The sequence below is a fragment of the Varanus komodoensis genome, unplaced genomic scaffold, assembly GCF_004798865.1.
Source record: "Varanus komodoensis strain SLA01 unplaced genomic scaffold, ASM479886v1 scaffold2, whole genome shotgun sequence".
Taxonomy (NCBI): Eukaryota; Metazoa; Chordata; class Lepidosauria; order Squamata; family Varanidae; genus Varanus; species Varanus komodoensis.
In genome coordinates this window covers 13,768,429-13,791,002 of record NW_025335568.1, presented here as the reverse complement: position 1 = coordinate 13,791,002, position 22,574 = coordinate 13,768,429, and the positions used below count along the sequence as shown (strand labels likewise).

Sequence of the window (22,574 nt, the reverse complement as noted above, 5' to 3'; positions counted from 1 at the left end):
CAGGGAGATGACTGCACTTACTGTTCGATGTTCTGGCAGCACTGGGGGTTCAAATTAGAAAGCCACTTATCAACCTTTTCGTCTTCCACCCTGACAAGCATTCTGTTTAAATCTGCATACGACTTCTGTATAAGACAAAGAAAAATACAAAATGATCTCAATATTTTCTCTGATAGATTGTGATTCAGGGCCCCAGGAAGATCGGGGAATGCATGTGTCTCCTATCCATGTGGGTGATGCTACCAGGACCATGTAGAACTTATGACATCGTCAGGCACTCATAAAGAAAAAAATTCTGGCTTCTTAAACATTGCAGGATGTTAAGGTACAATTCTGAGTACAATTTCACTTGAATTGCTTTCCTGCTGGAAGTTGATGGCACTTGAACAAATCTCAGTGCATTTGGTAGTAGAGAAAATGTGCTTCTTCCACGAGACCAATCTGGTGCCCTCTAGACATTTTGAAGACATTCAGTTCCCATCAGCCCCAGCCAGCATGACTGATGAGTCATGAATGCCAGGAACTGCAGCTCAAACAACTGGAAGCCATCAAGTTGAAGAAGGCTGCCTCAGGCATGGCCTCCATCGATACAGAGATGAATGTGAATGCGTATGGCTGATCATTCACAGGCATCTCTTGGATGCCTTCCAAGTTTTCTTCCGAGGTGGAACATTTCTCTTCTGTGCCACTTCCATGCAGAAGCCCTAATGTAGCCTTTTCAAAAGCCAAGCTGGAGAACTGCTGGGTATGCACTGACCACCATGGCATTTTTTCTTAAATGGGGCCATCACATGAAGGATCACGTATGCTTGCATCACCAGTTTGCTAACTGGATGGCCAACGAGAGATTTAGAATCCTGGTTCCATTTCTGGCTTGTACAGGGAAGCAGGGTTAGCATCAAAGGAAGCACAGTCGGGCACCTGCTGAGGGACAGTACCCCAGCAGGCCCCAGGGACAAGGACCTACTGGAGTCGTGCCTTTCCTTCACAAGTGCAACCCGCTTACTTATTGGCCTCTCCCTCTGATGCAGGCAATGCTGGTGATGAGAAAGGGATCAGTAGGAAGCAAAAGGTTGAGGAGTGATTATGGCTAGCAACAAGGGCAGTGGGAAGGTGGGCACGCGGAGGAATGGGACCTATGCGAAGGTGCCCAAGGCAGCAGTAGGAGACAGGCAGGAAAGTCCGTCTGCTAACCACTGCCTATGAACTCTTCACTCCAGGCAGACCCAGGAAAATGAACAGAGACTCCATTTCTCCAATGGCAAAGCCATGTATGGGAGACATCCAAAGAAGCTTTGTCTTGCTGCAATAAGTACATACAAGAAAACAAAACCAGAATTCTGGCACTTGGCATTATTCTTGGAAGACTAACCCCAATTGTCCTTACCTCTTCTTTTAAAAGAAGCACAATACTTTGGTTCTCGCCAGCAATGATTTTAACCACTTCCGTTGGAGCACTTCCTTCTGTGACAGATAGGAAAGAAATGAATGTTCATTGAGCTTCAGAAGATCTTTCCTAGATGTATGGTTTCAGGTTTGACCAGAAAATCTAACGAAGTTAAATGCAGCTGGGGCAAAGCTCACACTGGGCCTGTTCGGATGTCACCACCAACCCCAGTGAGTTGGCTGTTTATGCAAGGTATCCATGATGAGCCTGAGAAACAACTGGGTTTAACATGAGTACTTCGTTCCTTCAGGACATTACAGGGGACCTGCATGGAGTCTCCTGTCCCCAACAGCAGTGGCTGCTAACAGAATTTAGTTGCTGTGACTGTCTCTTAATCCCCACCCCCCCCAAGAGATTGCAAAAGCCATGGCAGAGCAGACCCTGTTCATGAAACACAACAACCTAGTCATGTGTGGTAAGTTGTTGTACCAGATGAACTAGGTCACTATCAATGGGATGCCTTATTGAAACCAGGCAACATTTTAAGTGGATAAGATACAAAGTTTGCCAGAAAACAAGAGTGATACATAAGACTATAAAAACAACTACAGTACAGACACAAGCCAAACATATGATTATGGTTTTTTTTTCAGTCCAGTCCTATCTCCTGACATATCCTGGCTTGCTTTTTCGTGTGCTTTTCCCCTGAACACAAATGTTGCACATGCAGAGATAATGAGCTTCATTTACCCTGGTTGATGTTCTTGCCATTCAGCGTCAAGCCAAGAGGCAGGGGTATCCTTCGGTCACATCTGTCTCCCTCTCCCAACTGCCCCTCTGCTCCAGATCCAAATGAATAGACGTCCCCCAGGTCCGGGATGTAGACCAAGGTGTGCCATCTGGTCACAGAATCAAAATATGAATATGAAAGTGCCGCGACTCAGCCAGGCCCTTCCAAAGCTAAACTGGAAAACTGCTTTGACCATCAAAGGCCACTGGCCAGGCTGGCTAGGAATGGGGGCAGGAGGCAGTTCAGCACATCTGGGAGGCACCAGGTTGGGGAAAGTTGCTACAAAATGCAGATTCCTCACCTTCCACAGGCAACCTGAGTCACTCGAGCCCCAAACAGCTCCGCCACCAGACGTGGAAAGAGCTCGTTGCGTGTGGAGTTGTGGCCCAGCTGTCCATGGCTGCCGGCCCCAAAGGTGCAGACGAGTCCATCCTTGGTGGGAAAGAGGAAAAGCATGTCATACTTCAGCAGAAGCTTTTCCTGCTACTGAACAGGGAACAATAAAGATTTAGAAGAGTGTGGAAGAACCAAGGAAACAAAGAAGACTGCGTTTTCTTCTGCACTGCAGCCTGGCCACAAAAATTCTGCACCAAAGAAATCCAGTTTGCCCAGAGGAGGAAGATAGAGCACCCCACATAAAGAATACGAGGTAAGGATTTGTTCTACTGTTCGCTCCTTCTGCTTTCTATGAAGGGAACTCTTCCCCAGGCTCCACATCAGCACCCAGCCCCAGTTTTGCTACAGTCTTGGCTCCTATGTGAGCCCCAGGACCACAGTTACCTGGCCATTAGAGATGGCCATTTTCATTTCCCACAATGCCCTCAACATAAAATGGTTGCTTTCCACCACCCACTAAGCCCATGGCTGGGGATCAGTCAGGAAGAATTTAGTTTGTTTTGTTAATTTTGCTTTCCCTTTTGTTCTGTATTTTTTTACTATGTAATGTATATGTTGGGAAAATAAAAATTAAAAAAGAAGAGAAGGGGCTTCAGCAGGGTGCCTCTGTAAATCTGAAGTTGCTCTCGACTCAGTCCTACCCTGAATAGGTCAGTGGTGCCATCTTTCTCCCTTCCTTCAAATCCCTGCTCAAATCTTTTTTCTTTCTGGGCTTTGACTTACTCCTCCTCCCCCACAACTTAGTAATAACCAAGCTTTCAGTGCGTATGCCTTCATTTGCCCACATTCCCCCATACTAGCCTTTCTCAGCCCTCTTCCCTCCAAATGGCTTGAACTTTAACACCCATCAACACCAGCCAGAAGAACCAAGTGGTCAGGGATGCTGGGAGTTAACGTCCAAAACATCCGAAGGGCACCCAGTTGGAGAAGGCTGTTCTATGCCATCCCTTTGTCTTGCTCTTCTTTGTTGTTCTCCCTCTTTTCGTTATGTGGCAGCAGGAAGAGTCTATTTTTGCCTTTCCATAAAGCACAATGCATCATACATGTGACAGGCCACTGATGTTTTTTTGTGACTATTTGATTATCTGACATCCTACTTTGCTCCTCTCTGGCTTCTGGAATTTAACCAGTCATTGCCTACAGACTTTCGATCCCATCTTCCTAAGGGCTAGCAACCTGGTTTGTTCTTTCTTAATTTTTAAAAGTAATAATAAACTTTTGCGAAACTGTATTTTGCATCAAGCAGGAGATTCTGAGCAGCAGTGGAATTACAGAACAGACAATCCTAGATAAGTTAAATACGGAAAAAGCATTTATTCACCAAGACTTAAAATTTCAGGGCCATGCTCTGAACTGGAAGGTAGAACTGGATATTCTAAGAGACATGGTATCATTGCTGCTCTGTATTTCTGGTCTACTTTTTCTCAGTAATGTCTATTAAAGCAGGATATGTTTGGCAGGATATTGTCATGTTGCCACTGCTAGCCTATGATGTGAAGGAAGAGGATGGAAAACACAGAATGAGATTCACACATTCTCTCTTGTAAGATTTGTTCTGGCCTGAGCAGCAACTGATATAAAACAAAGGCATGGAGAGGTTAAGCTCAACACAAAATCAGCCAATGGAACTCACTGTGGCAACGGATACAGGCGTAAATTGATGGCTTCTTTTAAATCTCCCAGAGAAAGAGGGTATATGTGTGGTTATTAAAAAAAAACCTAAACTGGATTTAAAAAGGAACAAGCAGACAAACCTTTGAGAGAACTGCTGTATGTTCTCCACCACATGCAACGAATGTTGCATTCATATGCTCTAAAGCCTTCACACAGGTAGGGAAACATCTATCTGGAAGGAGAATTAAAAGCGAAATAGCACATTGAGATGTTGTTCAAAGATCATTTAGAAACAATGACACAGAGCAAAATAACTCGGCCTCGCTTGGCTAGAAATGATTGATTTATTTGTATTTATTACAAAATGCGATTCCTTGAGCTTCCTCCGACACATGCTGCATTCTATATTGAGCATACATGATTTGTATCTGAAGACTAGGCTGATATTTAAAGGCCCAGGGAAACAGTACATGACTTTATAAATTCCTTCAAATAGAGCTTTCCTATACTGCCTTGCTCCATAGTTCAGCTGAATCTTCTGTGGCCAACCTGCAGAAGTGATTGCCCCCATGTGGCAAAAACCATCATGGTTTCAAGGTCGAAAACCTGTAGGTGTATCCCCTTTTCACCAGGGGATGGGCAGACTTGGCTTTAAACCACTATGGAATTGTAGTTAGAAGAATATTGCAACAGAGTGTGCAGGCCAGAAACAGCCATCAGGGCCAGCCAAGGAGACTCTGCAGCCAGAGACAAGATGGTTTGCTTCCACCCCATCCCATGTACAGACTTGACTGGCAGTTCCATTTTAGTTCAACACCAGGGACAGGACAGAGTCCTTCACTGTGCCAGAAGGTCCTTCCCATTCTCCCTGCAGTCTAGCACAGAGCAGCAGGCAGTGTGGCCCCAACACACAGGTGAGCCTGTGGAAGCATCTCCCACGTCCTCACCTGTAGCACCACGTCATTTCTGATGCTAAATGCCACCAGGAACACAACTCAGGGCTGCTCTCTGGATCTTGTCCCGGTCCTCTTTGGCCCAGTAGTGAAAGGGGACAGAAGGCAACTGTGGAGAAGCTCCCCCCTCCTTGTATGCTGCTTTCCTTCCTGTCTTGGTTGGGAAAAGGTCTTGGGGCATTGTTTTGTATGCAGGAGGCATCTCCAGGCTCTTGGGGAGTAATGCTAGAAAAACCCAACAGGGGTTGAGACCTTGAATAGGTCATGCCACAGAAAAAGGTGGGGTTCTGCTAAATTAGCCTCCCCCAAAATTAGTCTTCCCCAACCAGGTGCCGCTCAGACGCATTGGACTACAACTTCCATCATCCCCACCCAGTACAGTGGGGGTGGTGGGGGTTGTAGTCCAACACACCTGGAGGACAGGCTGGGCTAGATGGATCAGTGATGTTTCCTATCATTTTATGAGTATATCTCCAATAGCACCAGCAGCACATTTGCAATACTTTTGCTTACCCTCTGTGTCTCCGAGGCCCAGCTGCCCAAAAGCGTTCTTTCCCCAGGAAAAGACAGTCCCAAACACAGAGAGGGCCAGGCTGTGAGCGGATCCAGCCGCAATCTTGGCCAAAGGAATGCCTTCAAGTGTCTGCACCAGCCGAGGTTCCTTACTGCCTGGGTTCGATGGGTTCCTTGCCTGTGTGTCCAGTCCAAGCTGGCCATGCTCATTCTGACCCCAGGCAAAGAGCTCTCCTCCTTAAGAAAAGGAAGTTCAGTTGTTGAATGCGCACAGCTCCCGTAGGGCATGTTCACACATTTGCCAAGCAGGCATCAGATATCAAGTGGGAAGTTGCTCCATAAACTACCAGCTGATCTCCCATTTGTATCTTGCCTCTTTCTGCCAGAAGCTCAATAAAACATTTAAAAGTCCAGCACATGTTTTTCTAGCAAATTAGGCATAAGCGAATCTGGAGCGGTTCTGACCCAGGTTTTCATTACTCTATAAGCACAACTTACAAAAGGTCATTCAGTTGCTCTATACATACTCTTGACTATATCCTGTAAGTGCTACATGGATTGGACTCAGTATGGGGTTCTTTCTGTGGCACCTGTGCCCACCACAACCCCTCAGGGTGCATTCCAGTCCCCTTCCTTTCTCCTCTGTCATTGCAACAGCCATGGTGGGAAGGGGTTCCGGCAGGGTGAGCAAATGAGGAAGGAATTTACAGCAAGGGCAAAAGCAAGGAGGAAATTACTGTAGTGGGAGCCATGGAGAGAGGGGGTTGTGCAGATGGTGGACAGGACATTTGGGTGGGGAAAGAAGGAGGAACTGAATGTGAAAGGAATTCTGGAGGAGGAGGAGGAGGAAGAGGCAATAAAAGAGAAAATCCAACAGATGAGAAGGGGCAGATGGAAAAAATAACACGACCGACAGGGTAATAAAAGAGAATCTAACAAAGCTGGGGGACAGAAAAGGGGATTCCTAAAATTAAATGCCTGCAGGCTCAAACAACCATGGAGCAAACACAGTGTCAGTCCAAAAAGCAAAATGATAAATTCACCTCCTGGGCCAGAAACGTTACCCTGCATGGGACAAGAGTATATGCTTAAATAAACACAAAAAGGGCTGTATGAAAGATGCTTAATACCGTTTGAAAGTGCCAAGGAATGGTTGTCACCACATGCAATCTGAATAATCTGTCTGCCTCCTAATTCTTTCAGTAGCCTGTTCATAAGAAAAATGCATACATATATGGTTAGTCAAACATTAAGATTCCTCGTGTATGACTGGGACAAACAATTCAAATATAAAAACAACTTTTTTCAAACTGTACAAACCAAGTCCACCTGTATTCAGACTGGAAAATTCTGCTTCCAGTACATCAACATGACTATGACAATGCCGAATCATTTTTTAGCAGCAGCCAAGATGATGACCTTCCTTGTATACTGTTATGTATACTTCCTTGTATACTGAGACTCAGAAAAAGCCAGTCTGCTACAGGTTGGATTCCTAGGAATCTGAACTCATTGGAATCCATTTGCAGATTTCTCCGACATTCCTATCCTCGGATACCAAAGTAACTTGGCTGGCTAGACCCTTGATTGCAGAGGTGAGGATGCTGTTTGCAAGTGAGCCTCTTGGACAGGTCTTGATTAGATGTGTCCATATCCTGCCTTTCTATGCAAAATTAATGGCATCAGGGCAATCCAACCTGTTGCATTGACCCTCCTCATCTAGAGCCTTCTTATTCATGTATTTATTGACTGCACTCATATCCCACTCCCATAACCATGAGGCTCTCTGGGTGGCTTACAGCACATATGTTGTTAGTTGCGAAATCGTGTCCAACCCATCGCGACCCCATGGACAACATTCCTCCAGGCCTTCCTGTCCTCCACCATCTCCCGGGGTCCAGTCAAGCTCACACCAACTGCTTCAGTGACTCCATCCAGCCACCTCATCCTCTGCCATCCCCTTCTTCTTTTGTCGTCAATTGTTCCCAGCATTAGGCTCTTCTCCAGGGAGCCCTTCCTTCTCATTAGGTGGCCAAAGTATTTGAGTTCCATCTTCAGGATCTGGCCTTCTAAAGAGCAGTCAGGGTTGATCTCCTCAAGGACTGACTGGTTTGATCGCCTTGCAGTCCAAGGGACTCGCAGGAGTCTCCTCCAGCACCACAATTCAAAGGCCTCAATCCTTCGGCACTCAGCCTTCCTTATGGTCCAGCTTTCACAGCCATACATTGCAACTGGGAAAACCATAGCCTTGACTATACACACTTTTGTTGGCAGGGTGATGTCTCTGCTTATTAGTATGCTGTCTAGATTTGCCATAGCTCTCCTCCCCAGGAGCAAGCGTCTTTTAATTTCTTGGCTGCAGTCCCCATCTGCGGTGATCTTGGAGCCCAGGAAAATAAAATCTGTCACTACCTCCATTTCTTCCCCATCTATTTGCCAGGAAGTGAGAGGACTGGATGCCATGATCTTAGTTTTCTTAATGTTGAGTTTTAAGCCAACTTTTGCACTCTCCTCCTTCACCCGCATCAAGAGGCTCTTTAGTTCCTCTTCACTTTCTGCCATGAGAGTGGTATCATCTGCATATCTGAGGTTGTTGATATTTCTCCCAGCAATCTTAATTCCAACTGGTGATTCATCCAGCCCCGCCTTTCTCATGATGTGCTCTGCATATAAGTTAAATAGGCAGGGAGACAGTATACAGCCTTGCTGAACTCCTTTCTCAATTTTGAACCAATCAGTGGTTCCGTGTCGAGTTCTCACTGTCGCTTCTTGACCTGCATATAGGTTTCTCAAGAGAAAAATAAGATGGTCTGGTACTCCCATCTCTTTAAGAACTTGCCACAATTTGTTGTGATCCACACAATCAAAGGCTTTAGCATAGTCAGTGAAGCAGAAGTAGATGTTTTTCTGGAACTTCCTAGCTTTCTCCATGATCCAGCGTATGTTGGCAATTTGATCTCTAGTTCCTCTCCCTCTTCGAAATCCTGCCTGTACTTCTGGTAGTTCTCGGTCCACATACTGCTGGAGCCTAGCTTGTAGGATTTTGAGCATCACTTTGCTAGCATGTGAAATGAGTACAATGGTGTGGTAGTTTGAACATTCTTTGGCATTGCCCTTCTTTGGGATGGGAATGTAAACTGACCTTTTCCAATCCTGTGGCCACTGCTGAGTTTTCCAAATTTGCTGGCATATTGAGTGTAGCACTTTTACTGCATCGTCTTTTAAGATTTTGAATAGCTCAGCTAGAATGCTGTCACCTCCACTAGCTTTGCTGTTGCTCAGGCTTCCTAAGGCCCATTTGACTTCACATTCCAGGATGTCTGGCTCGAGGTCAGTGACCACCCCATAGTGCTTATCAGGGACGTTAAGCTCTTTCTTGTTTAGTTCTTCTGTGTAATCTTGCCACCTCTTCTTAATCTCTTCTGCCTCTGTTAGGTCCCTGCCATTTTGATCCTTTATCATGCCCATCTTTGCATGAAAAGTTCCCTTCATATCTCCAATTTTCTTGAAGAGATCTCTGTTCCTCCCTATTCTATTGTTTCCTTCTATTTCTTTGCACTGTTCATTTAAGAAGGCATTCTTAACTCTTCTAGCTATTCTTTGGAATTCTGCATTCAATTGGGTGTATCTTTCTCTTTCTCCCTTGCCTTTTGCTTCCCTTCTTTCCTCAGCTTTTTGTAAAGCTTCCTCAGACAGCCATTTTGCTTTCTTGCATTTCTTTTTCTTTGGGATGGTTTTAGTTGCAACCTCTTGTACAATGTCGCGAACCTCTGTCCATAGTTCTTCAGGCACTCTGTCTATCAGATCTAATTCCTTAAATCTATTTGTCACCTCTACTGTATATTCATCAGGGATATGATTTAGGTCATACCTGAGTGGCCTAGTGCTTTTCCCTACTTTCTTCAACTTAAGCCTAAATTTTGCAACAAGAAGCTCATGGTCTGAGCCACAGTCAGCTCCTGGTCTAGTTTTTACTGACTGTACAGAGCTTCTCCATCTTTGGCTGCAGAGCACATAGTCAATCTGATTTCTGTGTTGACCATCTGGTGATGTCCATGTGTAGATTTGTCTCTTGGGTTGTTGGAAAAGAATGTTTGCTATGACCATCATATTCTCTTGACAAAATTCTACCAGCCTGTGCCCTGCTTCATTTTGTACTCCAAGGCCAAACTTGTCTGTTATTCTGGTTATCTTTTGGCTTCCTACTTTAGCATTCCAATCCCCCATGATGATAACGACATCATTTTTTGGTGTTAATTCTAGAAGGTCTTGTAGGCCTTCATATAACAACAATCAAAACAATTCAATAAAACAATAATAAAATCAATAAATAGTACAATAAAAACTATAAAATCTTGGGGCCTTGAATACAACAAACCACTGCCCTGCCGCCCTTGTGTAATGGAAACCTTTATACCTCGGCTTTGATTTAACTTCTCCAGCTTCAATACTGTGCTCGGAAAGTTTCCCTTCTGATGAGAGGATGAGCAGATGAGTTGCTTCACAGTCCAGTAAAACCACTTTGGTATTCTTTTCCAGTTTGATGTGGCCTGTAAGATAGATAAACCAAGACAAAGTCTGCCATGATTTTCATGTTGTTACATGAATTGCTATTTCATATATTTCTATTTGTAAGCAACACTAGGGATTCCATAAAATTGGAAGTCTGGATATAAAAATAAAATAAGAGTGATGCCCTGTGTGTAGCCAAGCTAGACCTATCCACAACACGAGTGAAGTATCAGCAAGCTTGTGGGAATCCAGAGATTTGCAGAACTGCCCAGTCAGGACTGAGCATGGTCAGCAGCCACAGAATGAGGATTGCTGGAGCAGGAAATTAAGGGAAAACCAAGATGGAGGGGGCATGGGAGAAAATATCCTTGAGGAGGGCATGGCGACTTGGAGTTCTGCACAGGAACGTCGCACACACAACATTCTGTGGCAAATTCCACTGGTTCTACTATTAACTCATACCTGTGGATGATTCATACATACTCGTCAATCAATCATATTCTGGCCAATGAGCACAAAGATGCTGGGATAACTAACAAGCATTGTGCCTATTTTTAACATTTTATAACAGTGATGTATATTTATCAACAGTGGTTGTTATTGCGCAATTGTATCTTCCTTTTTTCCCTCTTGTAAAGAACTCAAGATGATATATGTAGCTCCATTTTATCCTCCCAACAACCCTGTGAGGTAGGTTGGGCTGAGAGTCTGTGCTGGGCCCAAAGTCACCCAGTGAACCTCATGGCCAAATGGGGATGAGAACCCCAATCTCCCAGGTCCTGGGTCCAACCCTCTCACCACCACACTAAGCATATTAGGCTGTATGTATCTTTGTTTTTCTATACTGCAAAGACTCCCTGCCTTCTTCATAACTCTCACGCTAATGTTTCTGACCTATCACACAAGTCTGGGGATCAGGTGACAGGAATTAAGGCTTCTCTGGATGCCGACTGGAAACTGAAACTGATCTGACAGCAAAGTAAATGTCCCAATACAGTGAGAAACAGAAACTGTGTTGCTGACACAACATTGGGGGAAAGAGCATCCTTCTCCAGAAGCCTCCACATCACATTTTGTTTTAGAAGCCAAGTGCAGTTAAATCAAAAGGACAACACTGCCAATTTTGAAGGAAGCGTGACCACCCATTCAAACCAAAAAGAAGAGGTTGGTTGCACAGCCCCAGCATCTCTGAGGCAAACTGATCACACACCAAAGGGACTCCAGTGCTCTTGACCCAAATGCAAAGCAACTGCCTACAACCAGCGCGTCCAACTCTGTTCCCTCTCGATCAGAGCGGTCCAGCTTTTCATACCTTGAGGGCCACATGGGGGCTTCGACACGGAACCCTCTTGTACATGAGCTGACGGACTCTCCCCAGCATGCTGTACAAAGGCGCTCAGCTCCTGAGCCCCAGGGAGAGAATGGGATGAGAGCTCACCATGATGATGCCCGTATCATCGCTGCAACGGGCGCTCTGAGCAGCTAGAGGGCTGCGGAGCAAGTCCTTGGGGGCTGCATGCAGCCGGTAGGCTTCGTGTTAAGGACTGGTTCCTTTACGCATCTCTCCTTTTTCTTTCTGTGTCCCATTAAACAACCACATGCAGAATGGTGCTGCGGTATAGCAGGATTGTGAAAATACACAAGCCCTTCATAACAGAATTTCCAGATAATACAATGTCCAGGTAATGATTACCCGACTTCCCACGATGCTTAATTTTTTTAAAAAAGCTGCAGGGGTGGTTGCAAAGACTTGGAGAAGCTCTGAGAAATGGCAACATTGTTTAAAGCACCCACAAACCAGTGTGAGTGTGGAAACAGGAGTGCACCATCAATGCCTCATGTGGACCAGTTCTGGAACTGTGTATTACCAGAAGCAAATGACTGAGCTGTATGCCCAGTCACCCCAATGAATCTGTGGGTCTGGTCCAGGCATAATGAACTGTGCTAGCCTCAGCTTCGGTGGGGGTTTCTTAATGCAGACACCCTGACTGGCACAGGGGTAACACGGCCTGCCTTCAGAAGAGGATTCCTACTGTGTCTCTGCATGAAGCTCTGCTCTGGGCTAGCCTCCTTCCTCTCCCAACATGTCCTTAAAGCATTGACTCGCTCAGAGACACGACGTCTCGATTCCTCTTTATTTCTTACTCTCTCACACACTGAGATTTGTCAGAGCATGCAGCACGCTGCCCCCCCCCCCCCAGCAAGTCCTCGCCCCCCGTGTTTGGGGGCCAGCTACTCACGGGGGCGCCTGGCAGGGCTCCGGGGCGCTCCGTCCTCCGCGCTGCACACCACCTCCACGCTCCCGCCGGCCTTCGCCACGGCCACGCAGCCGTGCTTGCAGCTGATCTGGCGGATGGCTCGGGGGTCCTGCTGAGCGAGACTCGTGCGGCCACCGCCCGGGGGGAACAGCAGCAGCGGGGCTCCGGGGCGCCGTGGCGGGGCGGGAGGCGAGTCCCGCTGGGGGTCCGGCCGGGCGCTCGCCTTCCCCCTGGGCGCCCGGCGCCCGGCTCGCTGCGGCATCTCGTCTGCGGACAGCCTTCCTCAGCCGCCCCGGGGCAGGAAGCGGCGCACCACCTTTGCCCCGGCCGCCGGCTCGTTCTGCCTTCGCGAGAGGGCGCGAGGAGGGATGCTTTGCCTCCGGGCGCAGCGCGGAGAGGCGACAAGGCGCTCAGGCTGCGCGCAGGTTGCAAGTCCCTCGCCAGGGTCCGCTGCGAGTCCGCGCGTCGCTTTAAGCTCGCCTCGGCGCCAGCCCCGGTTTCTGTTTCGAAACGCCGCGGCAGGAGGAGGCGTGTCTTCCCGGGAAATGGAAAGCGCCGCCGCCGCCGCCGCCGCCGCCGCGCGTCCGACGGGGAAAGGGACGGCTGGGCGCGGAAGACCTGGCTACCGGCCACGGGACACGGTAGCCTCGCGGTCGGGCTGGCGACTCCTCTGCAGCGGAGTGCCCATCCCGCACCCCGTAAGCCAAGGTGGGCACGGCGCTGCAGCAAAACCGACCCGCTGCCCTGAAATCCTGGCCTGCGCGGGGCAACGAGGGTCCCGAACGTAAAGCTTCAAGCCCCCTTTGGCGCGAATTCAGATGTGCCGTGCAGAACACTTCTCCCCCGTCCCGTGCTTTACAAATGCTTCTGCTTTTCTGATCTTAGAACAGTAACTGTCAAAAATGATACTCGAAGCGTGTGCTATTTGCATTTAAATCCACCTACAGTCGCAGGGGGTGAGCGGGCTGGGGGGCACTCACAGGGACGGGAGCCCATGCACGGCGAGGTGCCGGCTTGCTCGCCCAGAGATCGTTTTCTCCAACCAAGTCCAAAACAATCTCGGCATGAGCAAGCCACCGCCTCACCACGTGCCCACGCATGGCAAGCCAAAACCTCCGAGGTGGGCCGGATAAATGGGCATGGCGGGCCACATCTGGCCCGTGGGCCGTAGTTTGAGGACCATTGATCTACGGCTTTGGACCTGGAGGCCGGCTGTGTGCTCACCTTCACCCTGGGCGCTTTCTTCGCCCAGCCCCAGCGCCACACTCCGTGAGCCGCCTTTGGGCAGAAGCCAAAGCAGCACACGGGTCCCTGGACTCTGCTCTGCCTCTGCAGAGAAAGGAAGGGGGCTTTGCCCCCAGGCAGAGACTGAAAGTACAGCGCAAGAAGGCGGAAAGGTGCTCAAGGCCGACAGGAGGAGGAAACTGAAAGGTCTCTCCAGAGTCTGATGGGATTCTGTAGTGGCCACAGCCTGAGGAGACAGGTCTCCTTTTGCTGACGTTTGGCTCCCTTCCTGCTTTCTCTTCCCAACACCATGGCAGAGGCACGAGTCTTCCTGGGAAAGGGAAAGTGCTGTTGCACATCCTGCTGAAAGCAGCCCCAAAGAGTCTTTCTCTGTAAAGGGAAAGGAAAAGAAACTTGGCTAGGGGCCATGGTTGCAGGACAGCCCCGCTGTTGGGTTGACCTCTCTTCATTTATTTATTTAAAGTTTTTCTATGCCATCCATTACTAAAAAAGTCTCTTGGTGGCTTACAGGGAACAAAAAACATAACAGCAACAATGCACAGCACACTGCATCTAAAAATAGTGATAAAAACAAGGATAAAACCAATTAATGGTTAAAATACCGGGAAAATAAAAAGAGGACTTTTGAAGAGGACTGCCCATTCCACACACAGATTTTAGGGATATAATCATCAGGAGGGGAACAAATGTGCTATATGGTTTGAATAGCACATTTGAACAGCCTTTTGCATTACATAGAAGTGAAACACATGTTGTTCTTGCTCCCATCAGTGCTTTACAAATCCTTCTACCATACCAGTTACAAAATAGTACTCTGAGCAAGGACACTTTTGTATTTAAACACTCAAATCATAGCATCATCATGAATTCCGAAAGACAGAAAGAAGATTAAGGTGATCTTGATAGCTTGGAGTGCTGGGCCGAAAACCACAGACTTGAAATTCAGTAGGAACAAATGCCAAGTTCTGTGCCTGGGATAAATAAACCAAAAGCATTGTTACAAGTTGGGGGATGCTTGGTTCAACAATAGTGTGAGAAGGGTCTTGCAATTGTTGTAGATCACAAGCTGAGTACGAGCCAATGATGTGATGCAGCTGCAAAAAGGGCTGATGCTGTTTTGGGCTGCATTAATAGGGGTATCATTTCCAAATCATGTGAAGTACCAGTTCCCCTCTGCTCCGCACTAGTTAGACCTCAACTTGGAGTACTGTGTCCAGTTCTGGTCACTATGGTTTATGAAAGACGCAGACAAGCTGGAAAGGGTTCAGAGGGGGGCGACAGGAATGATCCAAGAACTGGAAATGAAGCCCTGTAAGGAGAGATTGAAAATGCCACCCAGAGAGTTGGTTTGCATGAAACAAAGACTCGTGATGTGTGAGGCTGCAAGACACCTTTCTGAAAATGCAAATAGAGTCCAACTAAGTATGCAGTGTGCATGAACTGACACTTGCACTATCTGAAAGGGGTTCAGGGATGGGCAACAATGATGATCTGGGGACTGGAAACAAAGCCCTGTGAGGGGAGAGTGAAAGGACTGGGCATGTTTAGCCTGGAGAAGAGAAGGCTGAGGGGAGATGTGAGAGCACTCTTCAAGGACGTGAAAGTTTGTCATAAAGAGGAAGGCCAGGATTTCTTCTTGATTATCCCAGAGTACAGGACATGGAATAACAGGCTCAAGCAACAGGAAGACAGATTCCAGCTGAACTTCAGGAAAAACCTGAATCCAATGGATCCAATTCTGTAGGGAGGCTGTAGGCTTGCCCACACTAGAGGCATTCAAAAGGCAGCTGGACACCCATCTGCAAGGGATGCCTTGACCTGAAGTTCTGCCCTGAGCAGGGGGTTGAGCCCAATGGCCTTCTTGGCCCCTTCCAATTCGACTCAATGATTCTATGACCATAAGAGTAAGGTGGAGTTTGTATTTGCATTCCTCACACCCACTTTCCTTTGGGAGTAATGGGCCCTTGGACAGAAATAGTGCCGGAATGTCTCTGCTTTCTCCCGTGTTCCTGGGCCCACATATGTCTTGTTTTGCTTCGCACTTATATGCTGTCTCTCTCCAAGAGCTTAGGGTGGCTTGCGCTGGTCTCTCCCTTCCTGTTCCTATTTTATCTTAAGGAAAAACGCTAAGACAAATATTGTACAGAAGAAACCTTCCTTCTAGTAGTGTTGGGAAACCTGGAGCCCTCCTCGCAGCCTTCAGTACCGGCCAGAGCTGGCGAGACCATTTCCTAACCCTGATCTAGAAGCACCCACTGCGTAAGTAATAACCTGCAATGACACATACGGCCACAACCTTCCGTATGTTCAATTTTCTTAAAAGTATTTGTCAACTTTAACCAAGAGTCACTGTTAATTTTAAAGCATCCCCAGCCATCAATTAAACACATCTTTCAGGTTCACACTTCCAAGGCCTACTGCAATTTTCAAAACTTGAAAGCTTGTTGCTTAATATTGAATTATTGGAAGACACACTGGACTGAGGTGCAAATAAGTTTTCCTAGGCTGGATATCATAGCCGAAAGTTCCATGTCCATATTTGCAAATATGAGTGACTTTTGACCAGTCATTCATTTTTGGCCCAAGCTACCTCACAGGGTTGTTACAAAGAACAGACTGAGAAAGAGCCACCATTGGTAAGCTGCTCCAAACTCATTAAAGCAAAGAAGGCAGGATATAGAAAATATAACTTTGATTCATTACTTTCTTTGTAATCATTTTATTCTATATGCATACAGAGTGTTGCTTATCTTGGGCTCTAAGACATGCAGAAACTTGGTACAATATTTAAAACTCCAGCTATACAATTATCAATAAACTTTGACAATTTCAAAATGTATTTTTAAAGAACAGGTTGTTATTCTATGCCTAAAAGAACAATGTTGGTGTCTAATGGCCACTGCCACAAACCACGACACCCAAAATAACACAAACTGTAAAACTGGTGCAGTTGAAGCATATATCCAAATCCTTAGGAAAGTTCCTGCATGTTTTTAAAAACCTGCCAGCAGAAGCATGAGGAAAATGGAGGGTTGCAATGGGTTGGACATGACTTCGCAACTAACAACAACAACAACAAGATGAATGAATGAATGAATGGGAGAACACTTGTTTTCCTAAAGCTGAAGGAAGGCAGAACCAAAACTTTGAGGGGCATCATTGCCTAGGAAGACCATTTATAGAGGGAAACATAGTTCAGGCTGAGCACTGCTTATTGTGTCTGCTTCCAGTTTTTCAGCGCCAGAGGGAAGATCCTCTCAAGTGAGCTGTATCTTCTCACCAGCTGATGTCACTGCTTCTCCTCTCATCCCTGCAACTATTTGCAGGCTTAACTCACAAAGAACAGGTAAGCAGTACCACCGGCTGCTCCCTCTCACCATCACTACTGTGTGGACCAGAGGGGAGGCAGGTGAAGCAGCAGGTTGCAATGGCCGAGAAGAGCCTCAGTTCTGGGGTCTCCTATTGGCGGACACCCAAGCAGGTGCCCCAAGTCTACCCTTGATGCTGGCCCTACAATTTATGAAAGACATTTAAATACTTCTGCCCTTTCTGTGTACACACAGCTTCAGCCAGTCTTCTTCCTTTTCCACTTGAAAGTGGAATACAGAATTGGGAGGATCGGTCAGGAGCAAGAAGTCTCACAGGAGGAAAGATTCCAACAATTGGGGCTTTTCAGGGTTTTTTTTAAGGAAATAAAGGGTGGGTGAGGGTCACTGCATATACAAATATCAAGTGTTTTGATATTAAAACAGAAACTAAAACATTGTACATATTTGAACAAAGTGTGTCAGGTGCTAGGTCTGTTCACATCAAGAAGCTGTTGAAGCATGACCTCTTCAAGTCACAATAAAACACTTATTATGGGGTAATTGAAAAATACAGGAACACAAACTTTTAGAGGATACATTGTTTGTATTCTCAGAAATATTACTGGTATTAGAGGAAAATAACTGGGTACAAACTGTAGTTGTTAATCATTTATCTATCAAAAGCAAACTACCACCAAGAATTAATGTTGTATTTTTTTCTTAGCAGGAAAATCACTGGGCAGTCCAAGTATCATTAAAGGGCCAGCCAATAACCCCATGATTAACAGCAAAATTCTGTATATGTTTAAAGAGAAAATGTTTTGACAGACAGGCTGGCTGAGGATTGCTAGGAGCTTTAGTGTTTTCCCTAAATGTGCACAGGATTGTAACTGGAGAATCCTTGCTCGCACACTTGAAGCCAATGGAAGATGTAAGCACTCTTGAGTCTCTGAGTCAGTTTTACCATCTGCCAAAGCCTTGATTGTTCTCAATAGCCTGTAGAATTTTCTTCTTCAGTTTTTCTGTGGTTGAGTAATTCGGCAGCAGCAAAATATGATGGCAGCTTATAGCTTGAGGGATATAATCATCAGGAGGGGAACAATTCCAGTGATAAATACGTAACTTCAAGGAGTTCATTCCGTTCATAGGGACCCGGTCACTTCCTGCAACAAATACTGGGATGGTAAAGGAAAGGATTAGTCAACTCATGATGAGTATGAGAAGATTCAGGCAATTTCAAATGTGCATGAGATACTTCGCCCCAGAATAACAAACCCTGAATGGATGTATCAGCCCAAGATGCTGCAAGGTCCTTCCCAGCCCTCTGAGCTACGCATTTGCTTCATTTGCACGTTTTCCCTGCAATATGGGATTGCACCATAGGGAAGATGTTTGCATGACAATGTGGATGTCCATGTGGGCCCATGTCTCTTCTGGCCCTGGGGTACGTACTCATGCTCTACCGCTCTGAGCTAGAGGCCCAAAACCCAAGAGGTCTCTACAGCATACAGTGACCTCCAGCAACTGGTAGAGACATCTGAGTTTGGAAAGCCGGCATGCCTTTGAATTGTGGTGCTGGAGAAGACTCCTGAGAGTCCCTTGGACAGCAAAGAAATCAAACCAATGAATCTTAAAGGAAGTCAACCCTGAATGTTGCTTAGAAAGTCAGACACTGAAGATGAAACTCAAATACTCTGGACACCTAATGAGAAGAAAGGAGACATTGGAGAAGACCTGAATGCTGGGAACAATTGAGGGCAAAAGGAGAAGGGAATGGCAGAGGCTGAGGTGGCTGGATGGGGTCATTGGGATGGTCGGAGGGGGTTTGGGTGGACTCCGGGGGATGGTGGACAGGAGAGCCTGCAGGAATGTTGTCCATGGGGTTGTGAAGGGTCGGCCATGACTTAGTGACTAAACAAAAACAGGCAGAGAGACCTTGCCCAAAGTCACCCAGTGAGCTTCATGCCTGAGTAAGGACAAGAACCTGAGTTAGGAATTCCAAGTCCAGCCCAACACTATTCCAGTTCATATTGGAGACCTTTGCCATTTCAGAAGTTCTCCACAGGGGACTGAGGCTTATGCCACTTCATTACAAAGACAGGGACTCTCTATCATGGATTTTTGGAGAGTAATAAACATAGAAGTTTGTGGAATAAAACACTTACACAAAAAGCCTTTTTTGTCATCCAGAGTTAGTGCATGGAAAGCCTCCCAGAACATCTTTATAGTAGGGTGTGTGGGACTGTATATAGCACAATATTCGGCATTCTTCAAAGCAAAACAAAACAGTGACAACATCAGATTGAGCAAAATGCACAAGGGAAGCTTGGAAGGCAGAAGCTGGGCTCCTGCATTCAAGGTGATGCACGAGGGTTCAAAGTGGGCAAGGGAAGGGGCTCTCTATGCTGCCCACCCACTAGATCCCTAACTTGTCTAGTGTGCTGTGTCCACCCTCACTTGACCCAGTCATGTTCAATGGATTTGGTTCAAGCCCACAATGACCACATAGAAACCAACAAATCATGCTGACAGTTCTACCCATATTCAAAGCAAACGTGGCTGGAACTCCTTCCATCCCTTGCCAGTTCAACACAGCAAGATCAGGACGGAGGGTGTGGAGCCAGCAGGCCCAGAGGTGTAGTGGGAGGAGCCAACATGAATGGCTCCCGCTCAGTACCTGCTGTGAGCCCCCTAACGGTCTAGAAAACAGGTGGGCAATCTGGCTCACAGGAGCCTGTGACAGCTGCCTAAGACCCTGAATCCCCCCAAGTCTCCCACTGAGTGGGCTGTAAAATGGGATGGAGTGGCAATGCAGGGAATGTGCCCAGAATGACCTCCTTCCCATGCACTGTCCCCATCGGGTCAGGAATATGACCCACCTAGGAAGGTGGTGACTTACTGGGGAAGAAGAGCGTGAGAGATGACTCTCCCCCTGTGCCTTCCCCCTCCTGGCTAAACTTATGCTCTTACCAGTCTAAACATACCCAGAGTGCAATGCAGCAGAGAAAAAGCTGTGGCTGAGTGAGGGGAGAGTCATTCTCTTCATGTGCCTTCCCCCTAGGTAAGCTGCCTGTCCTACCCCCTGAGCAGCTAATTTGCATTTGCTCCAGCACTAGTCAGCAGGAATGGGCGAAATGCATGATGGGACTGCAGCATGCAGATTCAATGAGCTGAGATGGGGGCAGAGAGAGCACATGTGCACAGACATATGCACCTGTGCCCATGCAGTCCTGCATTCTGTTCCCTCAGTGGCTCACCAGATGCATGCAAGAAACTTGCTAGCAGGACAAGACTGCACAGTATCCTGCTGTTTGTCTTCCACAGCAATTGGTCCCAAAGACACATTGCCCCTGATCCTGACGGCTGTATAGAACCCTCATACCGAGAGCCATGAATCTGCATGATCCCTTTAAATGTCATCAACCAGGACAACATCCTGCAGTTGCCCTGAGAAGCAAAAAGGCTGCCCACCCTGTCCGTTGCCCCTCGCCCCTCTGTCAACCTTTTCATACGCGTTCCAATCATAACTTGTGTTTCCAATCATCACGTCCATCAGTTCTTGAGGCTCAAAGAATCCAGCTATTGATTCACCAACGACTTTGTAGAACCCTCTCCTAAACTCCTTGAAAATTTCTTCCACCGATGTATTGAAGACGTAGTCCACATACTTGGCAACAAACTTCTTCCTTTGAAAAGAAATAAATAGAAATTAGTAGTTTTGTTCCTGAGGCATAAAGAAGAGCTGACCTGTTTCCCCAAATCTCTCCTTAAACATTTATTGGTATGTTTCCAAATTCATAAAGGTCTGAATTCAAGTCTTCCTAGTCCAAATACACCACTCCCTTAACTAGGTTGGTTTGTATACATTCATATATTTGTATAGTTCCTTTAATGGATTACTTCCAAATGTATGAGTAGGAATGCTTTAACACTAGTCCCTCTTGTGCATGTGTCTATTTATTATATTTATGCCATGCTTTTTTCCTGCAAGGAACCCAAAGTCACTTCTTAATCTTCCTTCTTTCCATTTTGATCCTCAAAACCACCACGCTGCGAGGCAGGTTAGGCTGAGACAGAGCGACCAGCCCAAGGTCACCCCGGTGAGCTGCGTGGCCAACTGGGGATTTGAACTTGGCTCTCCCAAATCCCCGTCCAGTTCCCTGGCCACTACACCACGCTGGCTCAGAAGCAAGCTTGAACTCATGCAGCAGTGAAACATGCTGCTTTGCAAAGATGGTAAAATGGCATCAACTGTGAAAGGGAGGAGAACAGGCTGTTTTCATCTTAGTTCCCACCAATGCCTTCACAGCTTCCCTTTTCATTTTCGGCACTGATTTTGGATGGCCTCCACACGAGCCATGCTGCTGGGGATGGTGGAGTTATAATGCAATACACCCGGAGAGCACCAGGTTGTGGAAGTCTGTTTCACATTATAAACCCTCTAGAGAAATGGATGCTTACAGCACGTACTGCTACTGAAATCCACAGTTCTTGGATTAGGGGCAGTTTTGAATACAAAAGAATAAACCATGAGTATAAACAAGTCATCTTTACGTACTTATTTTTATTGTTCACTGTGATTGCACTGCCGTTTTGAATTAAATCTACGACGACGTTGTCCCAGGATATCTGAAAAACACAGCGGAAATTATTCAGGGGGACTTTGTTTTCAGTATCTTTCTCTAAGAGACCCAAACAGCACTTCAGTATTCAACTCTTTCTTAAAGCAGGGATGGATAACGTCAGGGCTCAGGGGCCAGATTTGGTGCCCAGGTGGCCATGCCTTTACCCCACCCCTGTGCCCCCAACCACAGATTGGTAGTTTCTTTGCATTTCTGGTGGATTCTGCACCCTACATTCTAATAGGCTCAAGTGCTTCCCCAGAATTAGTAACTGAGAATAGGAGGCTTTAAGCGACGCTGGTATTTTTTGGCTCTGCCCTTTTTGCTTTTGGCTCACCCCCACCACTAGGGTGCAGCCAAGAACTCATATTTGTTTATTTGTTTACTTATTAAATTTGTATGCCTCCAATTACTTGCATCTCTGGACGGCTTACAGCATAAATAGACGACCCACTCTGACTGCAAGATTATAAAATACAATAATAAAATTCAATATTAAAACATATTAAAATATTGATTAAATAAAATATGAATTTGAATTTGGCGCTCAGGCCTCAGGTGTGATTTATGGCAAGTTTCATATAATGACTTCTGTCTGACATCGGTGGGATCCACTGAAGATATGGTGCTGGGAGAGGTGGGTTCAGACAGCATGATAAGTCATTGAGTATGGATTGTTACTAAACCATAGGTTGTTCTTGAACTGTGGGTTATCATGTTCTCTCAGCTCCATGAGCAACCCATGAAGAGAGCGAGAGGTTTGCTGATGGATAGTGAACTATAGGTTGTTTACCATGGTTTATCTTGGTTGGTTCAGACAACACAAGAACCCACATTTCAAAAGCAACCCATGCTTCAACCACAGCCTACATTAACCCAACGACAGTCTTCGAGTGTGAATTATCTTGCTGCCGGAACCCAGAAATCATGTAACTCGAGAGCCGTTTGCTCTCACAAAAACCTGCCCAGAGATTTG

General features: G+C 46.5%; 2 protein-coding genes across 6 annotated transcripts in view; both read right to left on the bottom strand.

Annotated features, from left to right (window-relative positions):
- Positions 1-12,863, bottom strand: part of LOC123023072 (probable E3 ubiquitin-protein ligase HERC4) — a 40,824-nt gene extending 27,961 nt beyond the window's left edge. For all 5 annotated transcript variants that reach the window (XM_044429438.1, XM_044429441.1, XM_044429442.1 and 2 more), the window contains exons 1-9: positions 12,406-12,863; positions 10,071-10,203; positions 6,784-6,860; positions 5,654-5,890; positions 4,328-4,419; positions 2,479-2,609; positions 2,138-2,286; positions 1,388-1,464; positions 22-125 (exon numbers count right to left, since the gene is read on the bottom strand). In XM_044429438.1, coding sequence (XP_044285373.1) covers positions 22-125; positions 1,388-1,464; positions 2,138-2,286; positions 2,479-2,609; positions 4,328-4,419; positions 5,654-5,890; positions 6,784-6,860; positions 10,071-10,203; positions 12,406-12,685 — 1,280 coding nt within the window. In that variant the 5' untranslated portion in view covers positions 12,686-12,863. The remainder of the gene's footprint in view (positions 1-21; positions 126-1,387; positions 1,465-2,137; positions 2,287-2,478; positions 2,610-4,327; positions 4,420-5,653; positions 5,891-6,783; positions 6,861-10,070; positions 10,204-12,405) is intronic.
- Positions 12,864-16,367: 3,504 nt separating this feature from the next.
- Positions 16,368-22,574, bottom strand: part of LOC123023071 (probable E3 ubiquitin-protein ligase HERC6) — a 28,711-nt gene continuing 22,504 nt past the window's right edge. The window contains exons 20-23 of the mRNA XM_044429437.1: positions 21,535-21,605; positions 20,479-20,662; positions 19,142-19,244; positions 16,368-18,151 (exon numbers count right to left, since the gene is read on the bottom strand). Of these exons, the coding sequence (XP_044285372.1) occupies positions 17,937-18,151; positions 19,142-19,244; positions 20,479-20,662; positions 21,535-21,605 (573 nt within the window). The 3' untranslated portion in view covers positions 16,368-17,936. The remainder of the gene's footprint in view (positions 18,152-19,141; positions 19,245-20,478; positions 20,663-21,534; positions 21,606-22,574) is intronic.